The sequence below is a fragment of the Zootoca vivipara genome, chromosome 3 (genome assembly GCF_965207765.1).
Source record: "Zootoca vivipara chromosome 3, rZooViv2.hap1.1, whole genome shotgun sequence".
NCBI lineage: Eukaryota > Metazoa > Chordata > Lepidosauria > Squamata > Lacertidae > Zootoca > Zootoca vivipara.
In genome coordinates this window covers 54,817,210-54,839,014 of record NC_142586.1, presented here as the reverse complement: position 1 = coordinate 54,839,014, position 21,805 = coordinate 54,817,210, and the positions used below count along the sequence as shown (strand labels likewise).

Here is a 21,805-nt window from a genome sequence, read left to right as displayed (position 1 = left end):
AGAAGATAAACAGCTTCACAGAAGCTAGTGAGACTTCTGATACAAGTACATACTGCAGACGTATGAGATCTTCCTGTAGTCTGTATATTCCTATGAAGTATGCTTGACTGTGTACGATAGGAGTGCATGTTAAAACCAAATTATATAAAACGGCCATGAAGTATGCAGAGGTCACATTGTTTCATGCTAAACCAGCTCCTTAAATTGTGCTGATCTGCTCGGCAACAGGCAGCCAGTAGAGACTTGGAATATTGTTCTTCTCTGCTCCAAGTGACCCCTCCACCCACCATGAGGTGGGGTCACTGAATTCCACACCAGCTGCAGCTGTTGAATAGTCTTCAAAGGCAACCACACAGAGTTCACAGCACACAGGCATTAAGGAAGGTTGTTAGGTTTGATTCTCATTCTCATTTAAAGCTTTGTCTTTTTTGGCAGGGCACCGTGAGTTTGATAATATTTTTCAAACTGCTCTTCTCTATTGAAAGAATGCTTTTTTAAAACAATAAAAGATTGAGCCACAGCTATTATTTTGAAGAAGGAGAAAATATGTAGATTTTTTAAAAAAAAAATGTGGTGGAACATTGCTATCCTATCTGTGCTTCTGAAAATTCTCCAGGGAATTCTCCAGGGAAAGAATGCTTCTTAAGAAAGAGGGGGGGGGGAGATGACTGCCTTTTAATAAAAGAAATCTAAAACTGGCTATTGTCATGGCTCTAATATTTACACAGGCTGCTCTGGCAAGTTTTAAAAACTGGGCTCCACTATAAAACCTAAAAATGTCCTGGACACAAAGTTGTTTACATATAATATGAGAAGATATAAAGTTACAGGGCTGGGGATTGGAAGAGATTCTAAAACCATCCTCCGTGTGCTGACGTCACATGGAAACCAGCTGTTGGGATGATGCTAAACGGAACCGTTCTTCAGTTTGCAAAAAGTTGCAAAGTTGATCTAATAGAGTTCCAAGAGCTCTCCTGGTTGAGAAGCTGATTATTTTTCCTTTCCTTGATTGATTTCAGTATTTTCAGAACTGGAAGACTTTCACTGCTTTCACTACTACTTCACATTTGGACTGAAATACTTCCTAAAGGTTTTTTTCCTCTGTAAAAGGTAAGGTTTTTCTCCTACTTTAAACCTCATTGTTGTTTTACACTCATTTTTAGACTATGGGAATTTTTTTTAAATGAGAAGGGGCTATAGCAGTGTGTCCAACAGCTTATTTTGACATCTGTCTAGTTTTTCCTCTTGATGTGAATGTAGGTCAGTAATCATCTTACTAAGAAATGGATTATTTAAGGAAAGGCTGGGTGCACTTTTTGATAGAGAGAATGCTTTTCTATTTAATCATTTGGCTCTTGATTTTCACAGCCTGAGTCTTGGATGTGTGTGTGTGCACAAGTGCACAGAAGCTGGCTGCAGTTGTGACCAAAAGTAACTGTTTTGTAGCATGTACCCAACTATCTGGCACAGCTGAATGGCTGCGTTGCTGATAAATCAAACGAAGGCTCTCCCGGAGAGCTGACTTGTGGAACCACTTTTGTTCATCTCCGTTAAAACATAACGCCTCCTTGGCTGATGTCACCGCCTGTTATTTTTAGCAGCTGCCGCCCGTGCCCCAGAAGGGTATTTATTTCAAACTATTTGGACTTGTATGTGTGTTTGTATGCAGAGAGAGTGGGATAGAAGGGGAGTATAATGCTATACGGTTTTGCTTTCTTTTTTTTAAAAAAAGAAAAACTTGTTTGCTTGACATAGGAAACAACCAGTGATGCAGATGTCATTGATTGTTGGCATACAGTTTACTGCTGTATTGAGCTACTGACCTTGTCTAGGACATGTCGAAAAGGATGGACACCCTGCTATTCCCCAAGGGAAACAAAAGCTGTGTCACACACTGCATGTTAGCTATTCCTTTGAAAAGAAAAGGGCTTCCTATTTACATGGAGAATGAGCTTTGATGTAAATTATCTGCCATGATTCTTCAACTAAGCCTTTCTTCATTTTCCCCTGACCATATGGGTACAAATAATACAGGAAAGGGAAATTTAATTCTGCTCTCCCAGGGAAAAAAGGATCATCTGAGGAGAATAAGAGATGGAGATAAGGGAAGCCCCCCCCCCAAGAAATTTATCCACCATAATACCAGCTTGAGAATTGGGTACAAAATTAAACAGTGACCCAGTTTTCCACATGTAAATGTCATGCTTGAGTGTCAGTATCAACGGGAGCAATTAGCAAGAAAATGTGGCAGATCCATAAGCAGCAATGGGAGCAAGTGAAGAGAACATGAAAGCAGGGCCAGCTCTAGGTAGACACCCGGTAGCGTGGGGTGCCAGGGCGCTGGGCCGGTAGGTGGCACGCTGCACGGCAAAGCCGTGCGGAAGCTATGCTGCACCCTGCGAGGACGGGGGCGTCGGAGCAATCTCCGCCCCTCAGCGCCAGGGCACACGACCTGCTCAAGACTGCCCTGCATGAAAGAAAGGGGAGAATATATATAAAAACAGGGCAGTATCCAACATTGTGTGAGGAGGCCTCCCCTTACTCTCCACCCTCCTGCAGTTCCCCAACCCTCTGAAACAGTTTGGAGGGGGGGTGCATATGAGGCTGCAGGGGGAGGGGGAGGAAGGAGAAGTTTTGTTGTGCAAGTGGAAGTCTGTTCTGCTAGCAGATGAGCACAGTTGGATACCACCCAAGATGTTGCTTGGTTGGGCCATCTGTATGGGTATGGTTGGGTAACTTTTGTTCCCGTTTTACAGAGGAGAAGCTGGAGGTCACAAAGTGACTTGCCACGGAATGAATCTCAACTAGAAGAGGGACTTGGATCCAGGTTTTCTGAGTCCGAGGCAATTATCTAACAACGGGTCCATCTGACATGTGCTAATCTGTTAAGAGTGCTTGGGGTAAAGCGGGACCTGTCATAGGGCAAAGTTTGAGTTGTGTGACCTCCAGCTCTTTCCAACCACCCCATTCTATGTTACATGTAATGCAATGACTCCCATGGTGCTCTTCCAGAACTTGATTGCATTTGGATGGTCTCCAGTGTGGTTTCAAAAATTTAGTTTGGTGGGAGGAAACAGATTGTACACTGCAAGGATTGCTTTAAGCAACCAAGTAACAATTGCAGAAATGCGTTGTGTGCCTTTGTTTTAAATCTACTGAGCTTCGCTGCAAAAGCATCCATTGCAAGAGCACAATCAATACACATTAAGGTGAAATGCATTATATTTGTGCTTGTCCTGAAATGCGTCTATATCTTAATGCTTCTCAAGTTCATTGCTTTTTTACATTGCTTTATTTTATTGCTTTGCACGGGAACCTGCAGATTGACCAGTCTTCATACAGTTGAAGTCAAAGTAATAAAAGTCTTGTAATTCATCTGAAGTGTGTTTGAATAAGCCTGCTCTGTAGCACCCCTCCAAATACTGTGAAGCTTCATTTTGTTAGAAAATCAAACCTAGTGATTTTACATTATTGCAAACTTTTAAAAATATTGAAATGGCTGCACAGGCTCTATTTCAAATGACATTTAGACTGCAAACGAGCTTTCAGGGCAGTGGAAACTTTATGTAAGAATTTGTTTTTGAGCAACAGTCATTGCAGCCCCTGGCAGTCAGCTAGAACTTTGGCCTAAGAAATCGTGGAAGCTTTATCTGCTGACTGTTTCCTAGTTGAAGCCAAGACCTTTGCTTAAACAATCAGTCCCTCTTGGCCGCTCCTCATTTTTTTTTATTAAGAATATTGTGTATTTGTAATAAAGCTGCCCTGAATTTTTTCCTGGCAGGTATAACCACAAAAGAATTTACTGAATCCAGAGTCAGCTTTGGAAAGTGAAGCAAAGAGAGGAGAAAAGAGTGAGCCCTTTGGAGCTTCAGAATCCTGTGAAATGTCTGAGTGAGATCCAGAAAAAGAAGGGGGTTAAATGTTTCATCACGCAGGTGAGAGACACTCAGTAGCATACATATGATTTTGAAGAGGAATGATAAGGAATTTGTCATTCCTTCTCATGCTGCAAACACATACTTGTCTATGGCCACTTCCCTTCCCCAAGAAATATTTATTTATTGGTTTCATTTATAGATCACTCATCATGTTGACGTAACCCCTGGGTGGTTTCCAACTTGTAAAAATATGAAACTAAGATGCAGGCAGCAAAACACCAATCAAAAATTTGTCACTGAGGTAGCAAGCCTGTGTCTAGGTTGTGTTGTTTAGGAATATAAAGAGAACACAAGGGTCATCTAGTCCAACCCCCTGCAACGGAGAAATCTCAGGAGGGCAAAGGAGGCCATCACCCATCCCTTTTGAAGTGACAGATGTTTCCTTCTGGTAGCTCTAGACAGCAGCAGAGGAAGTCGCGTGGGCTCCTGGGGTGGGGCGCCCAGGGGCAGGGCACACTGCAGGGCTCTGGAGTCTGCCTGCCTCCTCCCACTCAGCTGCGCTACAGCTGGGGGGAGGCAGCGGGGGGACTGGGCAGCGCGGAGCCTGCATGCCCCCAAGCCACCGTGTCTCTCCCAGGAGAGACACATGGCTTGGGCATGCTGCAGGTCCCGCGGTGAGTGCCGCCCAGCATTTTGTCACCCCCTTCAGTGGTGACCCCTGGGGCAGCCCACACCCACCACACACCCCTTCCTCCGCCCCTGGCTCTAGATATTGTTTGTGGCTACCAAGCAAGACTGCTTTCCATAGTCTTCAGGGGGGTGAGAGAATTTCCCTAACCAACTTCCTTTACTTCTTGGCATGTGCAGTGAAGGACACAAGGGGTGGGTTGAAAGGGGTGCTCTCTAAGCCCCAAACCCCATTGTGAAAAGAACTCGATCTCATCCTATGATTTGCACACATATAGAGTCTGCTCAGAAGGACTACAGAATGCACATAGGCCATGCAGGGTCAGTGGGTGTCATACCAACCCTATAAATCTGTTGTACAAACAAACCATGTTGCATGAGCAGGGCTTTGGTGCACTGTCATTCAAAGAAATGTAGGGAGGAATTCAATGCGGCACTGTGGCAATTGTTCTGCCAGTGCAAGCATTTTAGCTTGGCAGGCAAAACATTTTCCCTGTGCGTTGTTCTGGGGTTTCCCCCCCCCCCCGAGCCAATTGGGGGGGCACAGGAGAAAGAGAGGGGGAGAAGTGCTGTTGTGCTAGCACAAATTATTGTGTGGGATTCTGTTAGTGGACTTGTTAATTGAATCCAGTTTATATAATAGTTTTTTGTTTTGGGGGCTGGGACAACAGAAACATACAGTAGCATTATTATTTTTTTAATAGCCCCCATAAGGAAGGCCTAAAATCTCCTTATGATCATCCTTTCTCCAGCCTTGACAATGTTGGTTTGAATTCAGAAAATAAAATCATAGTATGATTCTAAGCAATGAAGAGCATCCTTATTGTGGGATGGAGATAGGTCCTAGTGACTGTTGGTTTCTGGGATATTGGTCTGATCCTGCAAGTTATCTCTTATATTCTTAAGCAGTAATGAATACTCAAAAACACTTAAGACGGATGAGCTCTGGACAGTTGATATACGTGGGGATTCTTGTAAAGCAAAAGTATAGATTCTGCAAGACTGAAGTCAGCCTACCGTTGCTGTATAGATCACCCCTCTCTGTGTGTCTCTGTGTGTATTTGTTTATTGGGAAGAGCAGGTGGAGAGACTGACTGCATCAGTTCCAAATCATCTTCATTAGCAAACTTACTATCTTTAGATTCTTGGCTGCCTTGTCAACAGTGTGAGATAGTAGGACATGGACTGTGTCTTGGTCATTCCAGGCCTAGCAAGGTTGGAGGGTTTTGGTTTCCACTGCCAGGCACAGGGAGAACAGAGGTTGCTCAGCATTACCTTGCAAGACTGAGTCTCACAATCCTGGACAGCTGCTCACGTTTGAATGTGTACTTTTTATTTTAATGAACACTCTCTCTTTCTTAATTTAGACAAATAGCGGATCTTTTGGTGATCGTGCCACACATCTCTTTTTGCATAGGTTTTAAAAATATTTGTATTTTGTAAAAATATGTTTAAAAGATAAAGACAAAGAAACTACTTTTCCAAATTCAACATCGCAAATGCAAAAATGTAATACTTAAACAAGTCCATCAATTGTGCTTGTGTTCTGATAGACCAAATGCTTAATTTTATGGCATTGCTAATCTATAGACATATATTTTTGTCTGGATTATTTTTCTTCCAACATAATGTATGTTTTCCATAAAGTTAATCAGAGTCATTCATAAAGTTAATCAGAGCTTTAGTGTTGAACCATGTCTTAATAATAGTAAGTAGTTTACCCATCATAACATTCCATATCTTTCTGCACCATGCTTCTACGATAAGCATTTTTGCACCTGCTAAGAAATTACTTGCCAAGATCCTGTGCCTGCTTTTAATTAAATTGTGCAAATCATGTAAATGCTCTGCCTGGCGTATATAGATTATGCAGCTCCTGTTTCATCTTTGAAACATATTCCGAGAACCTTGTACAGTTTTGCAAAACCGCTAGAAATGTTTTTAAAAATCAACATGTTCAGCATTGCATTTTTAGTAGTCTTGTGAATATAAAATACCACTGGAGTAAAATAAAAATAAAAAGGCAGTTCCTGCATATGTTGAGATTACAGGAGCTGTCATGCATTTGCTCTTTCTCCACAGATTTTGAATTTCCTCCATTTCCATTTTGCCAGAGATTAAGAGCATAATCCAAACCCACGCCCACCCTTCCTGCCAGCTGTCATGGTGCATAGCTGCCAAGTTTTCCCTTTTCTCGCGAGGAAGCCTATTCAGCATAAGGGAAAATCCCTTTAAAAAGGGATAACTTGGCAGCTATGGTCATGGTGGATGATCAAGCCCAATTCTTGTAGCAGTCCAATTCCATTATGTGATGGCAGTGAGATTGGCTTGGAATCCAGTGGATCCCAGGCCAGCTCAGTCCTCCCCTTGGAAGGCCCTCTTTCAGAGCTTTCCTCTGGCCTCCACTAGTGAAAAATCTCTCCTTCAGCAGGAGGCCAGCTCAGATAGGACAACTGAGCAGATTGCCCTGTTGTTGTATTGTGTGTATTTTAAAGCAATAGGTATAGAATTATACTCTGCAACCAACCTTTAATGCAAATTGTTTGATTTCCCTGTTTCTTTGCTCTTCTCCTTTGCGCTTGATCCCAAAGCTGGAGCCAGAGGCAAGTAAGGCTTGCCGTTCCATAACTCCCACACATTCCAGGAAAGTCTTAGAAGAGAAGAGAGGTGCACGGACATTTCTCTGTTTGGCCACTGCAGCTATGGACCTACGGACACAACTGGAGAGCACAACTGAGAGGAACTGGAATAAAGAGAAGATGGAGCTTCTGGAGCGCTTTGACAATGAAAGGAAAGAGTGGGAATGCCAGTGGAAGGTCATGCAGAAGAAAATAGAAGAGGTATTTTTGGATTCTTTTTCATGTCAGCAACTAACGTGATGAATACTGTCTTAAGCAAAGTCCCCGAAACTTAAAAAGATGGTTTCACCAAAGAACCCATAGGGTTGGAATGAATCAGCCATTGTGTCTATCCCCCTGTTCAGAAACAGGGGTGGTGGGGAGTTCTTCATGCACCACTTATTGTATAAACATTGAAGCATGATGCCTTTTGGGACATTGCTGTGGAAACCATGCTAATGTTAACATGTTGGTAAAGGTAAAGGGACCCCTGACCATTAGGTCCAGTCGTGACCGACTCTGGGGTTGCGCGCTCATCTCGCATTATTGGCCGAGGGAGCCGGCATATAGCTTCCAGGTCATGTGGCCAGCATGACAAAGCCGCTTCTGGCAAACCAGAGCAGCACATGGAAACGCCGTTTACCTTCCCGCTGTAGCGGTTCCTATTTATCTACTTGCATTTTGACGTGCTTTCGAACTGCTAGGTTGGCAGGAGCTGGGACCAAGCAACGGGAGCTCACCCCGTCACAGGGATTCGAACCGCTGACCTTCTGATCAGCAAGCCCTAGGCTCAATGGTTTAACCACAGCGCCACCTGGGTCCCTTTAATGTTAACATGATATTGATGCCAAAAAGGGTGTTCGAAGAATTTGCACTGTGCTTTTAAAACTAAAGGGGTCATGAGCATACCCTTGTATTATGGAACAGCAATCCATGCAAAAAAGATACCACGTAGCGAGCTGCGGCCCTACAAGTGCTGTTGGACTACAACTTCCATCATGCCTGGTCATGAAGTCCAACACACTCTGGGGTGCCACAGACTGCCCACCCCAAATCAAGGTGTGCCTTTTCGGACGTTGCTTTCTGAGATTAATATTGAGCAATCTTGTTTATTAGCATGTAAAGGAATGTCATGAATTTGGAATCCAGGGACACCAGAGCAGGACACATTTATTCTGGCTCAGCCCTGCTATATTTATTGATGGCATTCAGTAGCAAGAGAGTACAATAAACAACATACCACAGGCTAGACACAAACTGTATTTATACACCCTTCACTCACTCGTTCTCTGCCAGTCTTCGCACCGTTCTAACCCATGGGACGAGTTTGGTATAATTATTGCTGATGCTCCCTTGAGTTGCCACTTTAGCAGTGTATTTTGTTTACCAGCACATGGAATTTATTCCTGCTGGTGATTCTGTATCTGCTTTGCTGGTTTCCCACATTCACACTATGTGTCTGCATTGATTCATCTGCCTGGCGGTTTGCAGCTGAGGTGGCTGATACACCCCACTGGATCTCTGCCATTTTGTGCCTTCAGAGTGAAGTGTAGCTGTTTAACAAGCTCCCTGACCTCTTAGCCGTATTCCTTGTAATGATGATGCCCCTGCTTTGCCCATCAGATCTTTCGTTTGTCCATGGAAGAGCATCACCATTCCATATTATAGTCGTTGCCTTGCTAAATGTGTAAACTGATTTGAGATGAAAAGGTAGAATTTGAAGAGGGAGGTGAGATTGATATTTGTCAGTCACTGCAGAGGCAAAATGCAGAAGAGCCACCAGTTGTTATCTCTGTCTGTTCCCCTTGGAAAGGAAGCCTAACAGGCTGTTGTGCAATCTGTGCTTATGGTGGTATAGGTCACAGTTGAACTCATGCCTCCCATAGCAATTGGTCAGGAATCCTTAGGGATACTGCTTCCAAGTCTGAGAACTAGAACCCTGCTGGATCAGGCCAAAGACCCATCTATTATTATATTATTTATTAAATTTATATACCACCTTTCATCCAAGGATCACTGGTCAGTTTACAATATAAAAACACAAAACTACATAACATAGTAACAAACTAAAACAATAACCACACACACACACAGTCGAGTCCTGTACTCACAGTGGTTAACCTGGTCCCAATTGGAAGCCCATGAATAGGATCTGAGTGGCTCTTCTGCTCTGCTTCTCATATCCTATGCCTTCTCTACATAGTCTTGTACGAATTATCATGTCCTATTGTGGTGCACCATGTCTTCGGTTTGGTTTTGATGTCCTAGAGTTGACCCAGCTGGGAGATGCTTCATTTAAGAGTTTGTTGTTGTTTAGTCGTGTCCGACTCTTCGTGACCCCATGGACCATAGCACGCCAGGCACTCCTGTCTTGCACTGCCTCCCACAGTTTGGTCAAACTCATGTTCGTAGGTTCGAGAACACTGTCCAACCATCTCGTCCTCTGTCGTCCCCTTCTCCTAGTGCCCTCAATCTTTCCCAACATCAGGGTCTTTTCCAATGATTCTTCTCTTCTCATGAGGTGGCCATTTAAGAGTTAGTGTGGTACAATGAGAATCTTTTCAGACCTTGTTCCAGTATGCAGCAGCCACATGCTCACATGCTTTATGTTTGAAACCAACACCATTTTTGGAAATTGCAGTACTTTCTTGTGAAAAGAAATAATGCTGTAGCAAAAGAACGTTCCAGATATTCCAGCGCACCAAGGATTCCAGACTTTGGAGTCTGATGACACAAGCTCAACATGAAAACAAATATCACCCTTTGTTCATCAAGCTGGTAAGATCACTGTGGTCTAATAGGAGGCTTTTTGTTTCCTTTCCAGCTTTACCAGGAGGTAAAATTAAGGCGTGAAAGCAATATGAATGCCTCTGAGACTAAGGTCATTCATAGCAAGGCACAGCCACGGCCCATACATTCCCCCTCTTCAGTATGGAGTGACACACCAGGACTGAACTCTTGTTCAGCAGACAAAGAGAGTTTGCTCGGCAAGGCAGAAAAGGAGAGCAAGGATGCGAAAAACAAGGGAAGAAACCATGCTTTTGCAAATGATACTCTGGCCTTTGAGAGTTACAAGGAATTTGAAGATTGCCCAGGCTTGAAAACAACCAAGAATTACACACAGGATCTCAATATTGTGAGTAAACCAGTAATGGGTGTTTCACTTAGGGAAAGTGAAGGTAGCTCAGGCTTCAACCTCTAACATGTCAACACATTTTTATAAGTGGCTGTTTAACGGATGGACTTAATGTGTTCAGCTCATCTGAGTCTATTCCTAGTCCACTGGAAGGTGACAAGATCAGATCAGCCTGTCCTGAGCTGAACTGAATATGTGTGAAAACATGCTAACTACAGATCTAAGAAAATGAATGTCACGCTGCCCTCTGCCCCCAAAATATATCTCCTGGGTGCTGAGGATTCTGGAACTTGTCAGCCATGCCATGCAGACTCTTCTGTTTGCTGTTTTTTTGTTTAAAATATTTGATAGCATAGCCTTTTTGCTGCAGTTTGTGGTCTGGTTTAGACATAACACTGATTCGCTGTGAAATGTTACTTGTAAGTGGGAAGCCAACCTCAAAAATAAGTGCCCTCTGCTATTCCTCCTTTCCCATGTGGTACAGTTTCTCCCGGTTGTTCCTTTTCTTGGTATGCAATTACATATCAATTTAAGTCATGATTAGCATAAAAACAGATTCCCTCATACCTGTGATTTCCAGAAATTACAATTTCCAATTTGTAGGAGGACCTGGGCTGGTGACCATGTAGCACAAAGTCTTGGGAAGAGGGGGAGATACTTTGGAAAGGGAAGGAGGAAGAAGTGAGGGAAGGTTGTGGCCGGCTAGCTCCTTATTTGGTAAGCCATGGTGTGCAGGGTTTTTGCTTTATTTATTTATTTCAGTAATTCATTCCCTGCCTTTTTACAAAAAGTACTCAAGGTTGCTTGCAGCAGAATAAAACACCAATATCACAGACATAACAACACAATAATGTAACTAGCAGATAGGAGAAGTTATGGCTCTACCAGGTCTATATCTTTTGTGATGTACCCCTTCTTTAATTACCTCTGAAATGGAAAACATATGCTGTAGCTGTGCTTACAGCTGCTCTAGAAATTTAATAAGAACCTGATCACAATAAAAGGTTGCTATTTGCATTTATAGGCTCTTAAAGAACTTGCCAAAGTAAGCGAAGACTTGTGCAGCTACCAAGAAGAAATCCGCAAGAAGTCCAACCACAAAAGGTATCACTACATTAGATGTTCTTACTTGGGCACATTGGAGACATAGGGCCACATACAAACAACTGGGAAATGTTGAACGTGAGCTGGAGAAATGTCCGCAATACTTTAGTCTTTAATCAGGGGTGGAGATTCTGTGGCCCTCCAAATGTTGGACGCCAGCTCCCGTCAGCCCCAGCCAGCATGGTCAAGGATGATGGGACCTGTAGTTCAGCCACATCTGGGCAGGGAAGGCACAGATCCCCCATCATAACTTTAAGTGTCCTTGGAGAGAGAGGGGGGGATTTCTAACCCCTTCTACTTGTAATAAAATTGCTTTACCTTAAATCCAGTTCAAAGCTATGCCGACATCACATATTAGATCTGGTTGTGAAAGAAACAGCAGCCTGAGGCTCCTGTTAAAATCCTACCCTCATTTGAGGCAGCTGAGCAGTGAAACCACATTTTAATCCTTTCAAGGGATTCACTCCCAGAAGTTCTTCCTCCGACATTAAAAACGTTATAAAAAGAATGGCATGCTTTATAGGCTGTCTCCCCCAGCTTTAGTTGCCTGTGGAGCCCAAAGGTGAAAGACACATTGGTTTTATCTCTTTCGCACTGAGGCAGTGAAAGTTAGTCACACTTGAGTGACTTGGATAGCTGTGACTAACCTAAGTTCTCGATTGGGCACAGGATTTGATTCACAGGAAAGTAGGAAGTACGTCTGTAATCCAGCAAATGTTGTTGCTATCTGATTAAAGTTCATTTTCTCTCCAAGGAACGATTTGCCAAAAATATATACAAATATCACTCAGGTTAGCCAGTTCTTCTGGGGGATGCTGGTGGGCCCCCAGAATAGTTCTCTTAAGGAATCAAAGATGAGATTACAAGAACCTTGGGCAACATAGCTGTCAAGTTTTCCCTTTTCTCATGAGAAAGCCTATTCAGCATAAGGGAATTTCTCTTTTAAAAAGGGGAGAACTTGACAGCTATGTTGGGCAATGATGTGTTTTGTTATGTTGTGCTGCTGATTCTGTACCCCAGTACGTTGAAAAGAAAGAGATTTCGAGATATTTGCTGTGTAGAATGATCACACTCCTCATGGGCTTCATAAAGGTTTGGGCCTATTGATATAGGTAGATAGGTAGGTAGGTAGGTAAACAAACAAACAAACAAACAAACAAACAGAACATGGAATGAGTCCTACATTGACATTCTGAAACTGTTGCCGGACTGATTTGTGTAATGGAGAGAATAGTTAAATCACTGCTGATTAATATAAAATATTTTTCTTGCATATGTAGAAAGAAGTTGTTTCCTTTCCTGGGAGAATCTGCCAAAATGGAAAACGCACTGATCACGCAAGAGATGAACCATGTGCGTAACCATGACCCACAAACAGTTTCAATTGCATTTGATACAGAAGAGCAAAACAACAAGAAGAACTTGATGGGCATTAGCAGGTGTTCAAAGGAGATGCCATCGAGCGCTCTTGCTGGAGTTGAGAAAGCAGGCTTTTCCCCCTGGCATAAAAGAGAAGGCCCTCCTGTTCCTCCAAGAAGCACTTCCCGGCACTTGGCCAGCTCTCTCGCACAGGTTTCTGAAGCATTGGCAAAAGAAACAGGGCACAAAAGCAGTTGTGAGACCCAGGAGGACCAGGAAGAAAGTGCATTGACTCGCCTGCCTTTTGCAAAGCAATGTGATGCTCCAATGCCACTGACAAATGAATGGAAATCTGTTAGTGGGCCTGCTGTGGCTACCACGGTACCCACTGAGAAAAGGGATCAGTCCCTTGAATGCAAGCTGCCTGCAGGGTTTTCTCACAACACTTGGTCTCATGATACAAGTAAGGTTGGGAATAGTCCTAAAAAGGACTCTGCCTCACATTCTGTCCAGAAGAGCTGTTCCGACGGAAATATGGTGCCACAGAAACAACAGCATCCTATACTGCAAAGCAGTGTGCATTATAGCAGTGACTTATATGTCCCTGTGTGCAACACCCTGGGTGATTCTGGCTATGGAACTGGAAAGACTCAACGAAATGAAACGCTGCAGGCAAAAATTGATGAGTTCAACAGAACCGTGTTTCACGCAGATAAAGGCCACAAGTGTGTGGAACGGAACCCAATGGTGCCAGTGCTGTCTGGAGACCCCAAACCCCGCCCCATAGTTCAGGACGGTGTGACCAGCAGGGCGCAAAAGGAAGAGCCAGCCTGTGTTCTGAATCCCAGGCTCTCTTCAAGAATGGATGAGAAAGCCTCCAAGCCCAGCAAAAATGCCAAAGCCACAGGGCAGCAGAGGCAGCTCAATGGACTCCTAAGTGGCTACCAGCAGATGCTCCATGAACACGACTGGAAGCCAAGCAATTTGTCTGGCCGCCCGCGATCCGCAGACTCAAGATCCAACTACGGGGTTGTCGAAAAGCTTCTGAAGAACTACGAAAAGTCAACCGCTGCATGGAACTCAAAGCTCCACAAAGAGCGCTGGCTGCCGCCCAGTTCGGAATTGGCGGGTGGCAGCTGCGAGAAATTGGGCCACTATTTTGAAATCCTCCAGTCAGATCAAGGGAAACAGGAGCAGCTGAAGAATTCAACCCGGCACATTGGGCTTTATGCCAGGCATGGCAAAGAGAAGCAGAAATTTCCCGAGGTATGCCTTTAAAATGAAAGTTGACCCATTTGTCACATTTTGACCCTACTCTTCCTCAAAGAAGCTTAAGGCAGCACATGTTGCCCAACATGGCCTTTCTTAGTCCCTGGGTCTCTTGCACCCACACAACAGTGCTGTGAGGTAGGCTAGCCTGAGGGAGTGACTGGCCCAAGTCACTTAGTAAGCTTCAGAGCTGAGTGGGATGGGTGGGTTGGTTCCTTAACAAATCAGATATCAGATGTGGCATAGGCAGCTTTCTGGGTGTTTCATTTGCATTTTACACCATCTGTTATAGGATAAATTTTAGACAGAGCTCTCAAGGATGATTTATTACAATTCCCAGTCTGACACTGCATGCTCAGTCCATTGTGGAGCAGACTGTGTGAATTAGGAACAATTGTCTGCAGAGTGGGTTTTCCATCCGCTCATTGGAGCCCTGACCACACAAGACATCACAGGATTAGTGCAAGGATATGATAATAACTCATTGGTGTAAAAGGATTCAAAAGGCATGAAAAATAATAGAAAATAAATGTACAAGCAAGATGGATTGGCATTCATCATCTAATCAAATTTCTTTAAATATTACATGTTGAAAGCCAGAAATTATCGCTGGCTGCAGTAAAGTTCCTGTAAAAATAGTCCTAAAATTGGCCAAAGCAGAGGAGAATATTTGTTTTGTGCAACCCACAGATTGTTCATTTTCATCCCTGTTGCTGGTATTCCATTGATTTTACTGGAACCATGCTAACATTTCATTTTATCATTCAATACTTGTCTTCCTTAAAATATTTATAGGCTGCCCTTCTGAGCAAAACTCCTCCAGGGTCTAAAGACCTTGATGCACATAGAGAGAACAAAGAGAAGAAGCTTGCTATGTTCCTTTAAGAGTGCCTTTGTTTTAATAGTTCTTCTACTTTCAAGGCAGCAAGAAAATATCTTAACCATTCATTTTGTAACAGCAGTTAGATAACACGGTCCTGGTAAAGGAGAAGTAATTTTATTATGCTGTTACCAGTTCCTTGCCATCAATTTCCTGTTAAGCCATGTCATTAGGCTTCTGGGAATACAATACAATACAATACAGAAGCAATTTTGCTATTTTATCCCAAGAACCAGGAAACGAAAAGGATTGATAATGGAAGCAACAGCATCTTCCTGTGAAGACAGTGGCATCCTCCTGGGACACTGCTGTACTCATCAGGATGGGGGTGGTGGGAGGCTAGATGGTGAGACTGGGGAGACTTTGGCACAGTGGTGACACCTTATCCCTGTTTCAATTTGCACAGTGGCTCATGATGCATAACTCAATCAGTACAGGGTCATGGGTTTGAGCCCCACGTTGGGCAAAAGATTCCTGCATTGTAGGATGGTTTTACTAGATGACCGTCTGGACCCTTCCAGCTCTACAATTCTATGGTTCTATGAGTGCTATTGCCACTGAGGGGGCCCCACTGCTTTTGCCTGCCCCTGCCCCCACAAGCTGCCACTGAGCAGATATCCACATTGGCTATAGAAAGAAGGCAAAGAGTAGGGCAGAAACTAGACATTACATGTAAATATATGTAATGGTAGCTGAACTGTCCTTTTTTAGCTTGGAAAGTTGCTTGAAAGATAGGGTGCTTAGGGGTGGAGAAGCAACTTTGAGTCAGGAAAAGATTGAGCATATCCCTCCCTACTTTCCCACTCCAAAAGTCCAAAATTAAAAAGGGGGGAATTGTAAGGAGTGTACTTCTGTGGGAGAGTTGTAGCAGTTGTCGGAAACGACAGGCGGGGAGAGTGCTTTTTTCACAGACATCTGGTTGACCACTGTTGGCATGGTCCAGCAGGTTCTTCTTCCATTCTTATGTTCTCAGAGCAACTGCTTTCCATGTTTAACCCCCAGCATCTCCAGGCAGGGTGACTGCCAGTCATGGTAGACAATACTGAGGTAGATGGTTAATAGTATGAGGCAGCTTCCTATGCTCCTGTCTACTTCAGAGCATTCCTAGACATGCTCACAGCACTGGCCATGGCCTGAAGCCATTACTGTATGATTTCCCAAGAGTCATCTATCCACACCCACCATGATAAGTTAGGGAAAGGTGGTGGCAGAGAAACATTTCAGAGAGGCTTCTAGGCTCTGTCATGCTCTGAAAGGCGTCATTAGGAGTGCAATGGTCCCCAGAGGCCCTACTGGTTCAAAATGAACACAACATCGGGTTACTTTCAGATAAGTCACCAGGTGTGCTCCAAAGTCATCACAATTAAATTTGTGACCGCTGAATAGGAAGGTGGGTGCAGAGTCTACCCACCCATAATTCTGTGCCCAGCCACAGCTGGCCCTGCAAGACAGTTGGCATCTGATTGCATCACACAATCAGTTTTTCATCAACATGCAATAAGCTTTTTAAAACCTGACTGTATGCTGAGAGGTGTGAGTGGCAACCTGCTTGACTTCATCCAGCTTTGGCCATGTGCAGAGGGAGGGTTGTTTGTTTTAGCTCTCATTTAGAGTCTCCCATGCATATTTTGTGTCTTACTAGCATGCCACATATTTCTTTGACACATGCAGGAGTTCCTCTGTCCTTACATCTTTGCATTACCATGTAATGGTAAACAACACATTCTCTGAACCATTTAATAACCAGACGCCACCTGTTGTAAGGCTAGTCATTCTCCTTAAATTCCATGAATGCTTTTTGAGGGGTTTTGTTTCGACTTCATTACCCAAGCAGCTATGTTTGTATTTGTAGGTGTCTGTGCCAGCTGAGCAGTCAAATGCGAAAGGCTTCTCTCGGCCAGCTCGGCCAGCAAACAGGCGTCTGCCGTCCAGGTGGGCCTCCAGGTCGCCATCTGCCCCACCAGCTGTGAGAAGAGCTGCCTTGAATGAACTTTCTTGAACTTCTGTTGCTGGATCTCAGTGGCTCTAAATTCAAGAATGGATCCGGTGCTGTTATGAAATCTCCATATGGACTCTCTTTTCCACGTTCCTGACCCCAACCAGATCTGTGTAACCGTATATTGGTCAACAGTGACCTTGCCCTTGGACTTGTTGGAGGCACTGTTTCAATTCTTAGACCATCCTTCCACAGTCTTCAGTGTTTTTATCAACTAGATAAGGATGCCCCTTCCTCATGTGTATATATAATTTTATAATTCGCAGCCATTTTTCCTTTGAATGACATATGCCAATAGTTATCGCCTCAATCTTTTTTTAAAAGAAATTACATGATGTATAATCCTGTATATTCTGACTTTTCCCACAAAGAGCAGGAAGAAATGCTATATGCATGATCATGTGTTTGTAGGTGCATGTGTTGAAATAGGAAGCATAACTGTATTTAGGTGAGAGAAACTCAGTGCTGATACTGAAATAATAACATTCGTTTATATACTTGCATATACACATAAAAAGTTTCTGTTTTATTTTGAAAGTTCAGCATATAGCCCTGGCAATAATAATATTTTGTATATCTTTTACAGGTTTCACAGGTCTAGTATTTGATATACAAAAACTAAGAAATGCATTTGGGGGGGGGGGTAACTGTAGTGAAAGGCATTTTATGGTATGTACCAGGAGCAGTTTAGTTCAGTGGATCGAGTCCTCATTAATGCTTATTTTAACATCACTTCTTTAAACTTTACTATGCTAGGCATATGTTTCAGAATTAAAAACCTAGTATTTACACTTATGTTAGGCCTTTATCAGTGCACAGACATTCCGGAAAATAATGCTTGCGTTTACCGTTTGCTATAACATGACTCAGAGTCTGGATTCTAATAGATTTGTTCAACCAGCCGGGTGTGTTGAACACACGAGAAAGATTGAGATGGATATCCAGACAACAGCTGCACTTACACCATCAAATCCTGACTTTATAAAACCACACTATGCTAGAGCTCTGTGCAGCTTGCTCCTGCCACTTGCTCCTCCCTTTATGCAAACAAAGAAACAAGCCAGGAAGCAATTGTTAATGGCTTCTGAACAAGCCATGATTTAAAAGTTATGAATCTTGCTTGTTTGGAAGCCATTAACAAGAGTTCCTGGGTCACATATATGCAGAAACTCTGGTTGATACTGTTTCCAGGCTTGTTTCCCTACTTGCTTGACGGCTGTGTACAGGTGCATAGAAGCCAGGCAAATCCTTGCTTTAAAAGCTTTAGGGCAGAACGATACCTTCACTGGCTTCGGGGCTTCTAGTACAACTAAACCCACATGTTGACATGTTGGTTTCCCTGCTGACTGCTGTCAGCGATGAGGAATTGAGATGATGAAACACACACTGATGCTGCCCAGACATGCAGTAAGATGAACTCCATGACATGAAGGAGAACATGCCAGAGTGGCTGGGGCAACCCAGTCAGATGGGCAGCATATTATTATTACATTATTATTATTAAACATGATGAGTGCATGCTGGTTCTGCACACTTCCCCTTCCCCTGAAATACTTGTAATAAAAGTGTAGCTAAGTCATATTGACCATTAATGTTAGGATGTTGGCAAGTGGCAGGGCTTAACCTAAGCTGTGCTTTTGAGCCAATCCCCACTCCCTCCCCCATTATGATTGTCCAGGCTCCAGTCAAAGTCTTAAGTCTAGCAAGATGGAGTTAAACACTTTGTTTTAAATGAAAGCAGAATAATTATCAACCAATGAAGTACTGGAGGGCTTAAGAGAGCTAAGGCAACTGCCACATTCTGCTCCCATGAGCGCTTATGAGTGGCTCTCGGTTATGAGGTTAGCTTTCATTCTGGCAGAAGCCTGACATGGAGTACATAAATATTGCATCAAGATAGGATTGCTGTGGTGCCAGAAATCCTAGACTGATGGCATTAGAAGCATGTAATTGCCATCATCTGTCTCTATGTTGTTGGCTGTTAATATGCTATGTGCGTAGCCCAATTTATACACTCTTCCTAAGAGTCTGAATGAAATATAGATCCTCCTGAACTGCCTTGTTAAGTGTCTTAAAAAAATGCTGCCTTCATCGTCGTGAATGTTCATCTCTCCGAGAATTTTGCAGGAGAAATGAACAGCAACCTGTGTGGAATACTAGGGTGAACATAATATTTTTAAGGAAATGGGTCAGTCCAAAATAGTGACACTTGTCATGAGAAAAGTCACACTACCCCACCTGAAGAAAAAGAAGAAATCAAAATTCTTTGCCACATTAACCCATCAACAGATCAGACCCTAACATTTTATTGGATTAAAATATTTATCATTGACTGTTCTGGCTAGGACTGCTGGGTATTATAGCTCCAACAACAACATTTGGAGGGTTCTCCACCACTGATTTAAAAGCTAAAATGATTCTGTTCTCACAGTGGCCACCCAGTTGCCAGCCAGAAGCCCACAAGCAGGATATGAGTGCAGGAGGAGTCCCCTCACTTAGGATTTGCAGTAACATGTTCGGAGGCATACTGCCTCCAGCGGTGGAGATAGCACATCAATATTGCAACTAGTAGCCTTGTCCTCTACAAATCTGTCTAATCCTCTTGAAGCCACGACATTTCATGACAGTGAATTCCATGATGTGGAGAAGTACTTTCTTTAGTCTGTCCTAAATCTCGCCAACATTCAGCTTCATTGCATGTTGCTGGGTTCTAGCATTAGCAGAGAGGAAGAAAAACCTGTCCTTATTCACTTTCTCCACACTATGTGTCACCTTATTGACTTCTATCAGGTGTTCCACCCCCATTTACTCAACTTTTTTTCTGTACTAAAAAGCCCCAAATGAGTTGCTCTAGTCCCGTTGTCATTTTGGTTGCCTTTCTCAGAAGCTTCTCCAGCTCTACAAAGCACAGATCTGGCCTCAGGATCTGTTGCTTAAAAGAATCTCAGGTAATAGGGGCCAGGAAAGGTTTCTTCTTGAGAACTGAAGAGACAGTACTGGTATATATGGACCAATAATCTTACCTTGGTTTGAGGCAGCTTCATATGTTTAGCAGCTGATGAATGAGGGAACACTTACAGTCAATAATTGTGCGCACCTGCACCACTGCACTATTATTCCTCTTCCAAATTACTTTTGTGTCACAGTGATCCCACAGATGAGCTGATCTTGTCTGAAGGGGAAAACATGTTGACTATTCACTGTGCAGTTTTCTTTTTGACAGAAAAATTCACAGAATACTGTAGAATTATACCAATTTTGGGCATAATAAGCAACGTATGATCTAGCTGATTTGCCTTGTGAATGAATCATGATAAAAACTTTTTAAAAATTGCCTGTGAGGTATCTGTGAGGATTCTCCCCCCCCAAAAAAAATTGACATGAGACTAATCTACAGCAGCCAACTTATTTCCTGACAAGTTTCCTGGCATGCAAAAGTTCAATATTCCACTAGGCATATTGGGGGAATCATCACCTGAATTTCTTCCTGACACATTAAAAAAAAAAAAAAGACTTGACGTGAGTTCCAAAAAATGCAAAACATACAACATTTGAAATAACACCATAAAAGGAGCAACATATAAAAAAAACTCGCCCTACCCCAGGCATCCCCAAACTGCGGCCTTCCAGATGTTCTGGCCTACAACTCCCATGATCCCTAGCTAACAGGACCAGTGGTCAGAGAAGAGGGGAATTGTAGTCCAAAACATTTGGAGGGCCGAAATTTGGGGGTGCCTACCCTACCCCATAAAAACGGATACAATCAGCATCCCCAAACTGCGGCCTTCCAGATGTTCTGGCCTACAACTCCCATGATCCCTAGCTAACAGGACCAGTGGTCAGAGAAGATGGGAATTGTAGTCCAAAACATTTGGAGGGCCGAAATTTGGGGGTGCCTACCCTACCCCATAAAAATGGATACAATCAGCATCAGCACAAGAAAGAGTCAATAACCAAAGATCACCAGAAATAGATAATAACAAACACCCTATGACAAATGGCTGGGAGCAGAGGAATGTCTTCATCTGATTCTTTTTTAAAAAATTAAAAATAGTAATATTGGTTCCAGGCAGGCCTCAGTGGGAAGAGTACTCCACAGGCAGGGAGCTACAAACGAAAAGGCCCCATCCCTTGTTTGGCTGTAAGTTGCTTTGGATTGCCCTGGGCAAGATAAAGCAACTAACATATTTAATAACTAATAATAATAATAAATTATTATTATTATTATTATTATTATTATTATTATTATTATTATTGCTGCTCTCCAAACCTGTCTCTGGGGTGGCATCCGAAGGTGGGTCTCAGCTGTGGAGACTAATGCATAGGCAGGTTCATGCCAGAAGAGAGGCTATTGAAGGCAAAGACAGGGAAACCATTTGGAAATCTATGTCGATGCTTGAATTCCTGTGAAAAAGGTTGCTGCACTCTTGTATGAAGTAAATCCTCCAGTTAACCGATCTTGACTTATCTTTTCAAAGCTCGTTCATCAAATGATAGCATGGTTGTTTAGTTTGCTTTTGATTTCTGTCACTTTACCTAATGACAGCTACAATGTAAGATTAAGGAATGGTAGGTAGCATCCCCTTGTATATAGAGCTAATTAAGATTGCAACCCTATATCCAATTATCCTGGAAAGTCCCATTGAGCTCAGTGGTATTTACTTACTGAACTACACCACAAGAAACCCTTGTGGTAAATTAATTTTAAATCAATCAATGGCAAATTGAATAGGATGTTCTCTTTTCCTCAATTAATTAATGTATAGTCCCTTTCTTGTTTATTTTAGCATTTAGATAAGTACCTGGCATTTGAAATCAATATGCAGATAAGTAGATTGTTCATTGGCTGTGTTGATTTTAGATGCTTCCACTAAGCCT

At 43.0% G+C, this 21,805-nt stretch overlaps 1 protein-coding gene across 5 annotated transcripts; it reads left to right on the top strand.

Annotated features, from left to right (window-relative positions):
• The first annotated feature begins 360 nt into the window (after positions 1-360).
• KIAA0408 (KIAA0408 ortholog) lies at positions 361-17,444 on the top strand. Of its 5 annotated transcripts, XM_088666111.1 has the most exons (8): positions 926-1,110; positions 1,369-1,623; positions 3,782-3,935; positions 7,157-7,405; positions 10,008-10,319; positions 11,344-11,423; positions 12,704-14,048; positions 16,784-17,444. In XM_088666111.1, the coding sequence occupies exons 4-8, from the start codon at positions 7,268-7,270 to the stop codon at positions 16,928-16,930; spliced, it is 2,022 nt and encodes a 673-aa protein (XP_088522237.1). In that variant the 5' UTR covers positions 926-1,110; positions 1,369-1,623; positions 3,782-3,935; positions 7,157-7,267; the 3' UTR covers positions 16,931-17,444. The 5 variants fall into 5 exon arrangements, with proteins under 5 accessions (XP_034964946.3, XP_088522238.1, XP_088522239.1 ...); XM_035109055.3 differs by lacking the exon at positions 1,369-1,623 and having other exon boundaries at positions 361-1,110; XM_088666112.1 differs by lacking the exons at positions 1,369-1,623; positions 3,782-3,935 and having other exon boundaries at positions 361-1,110.
• The last annotated feature ends 4,361 nt before the right edge of the window (positions 17,445-21,805 follow it).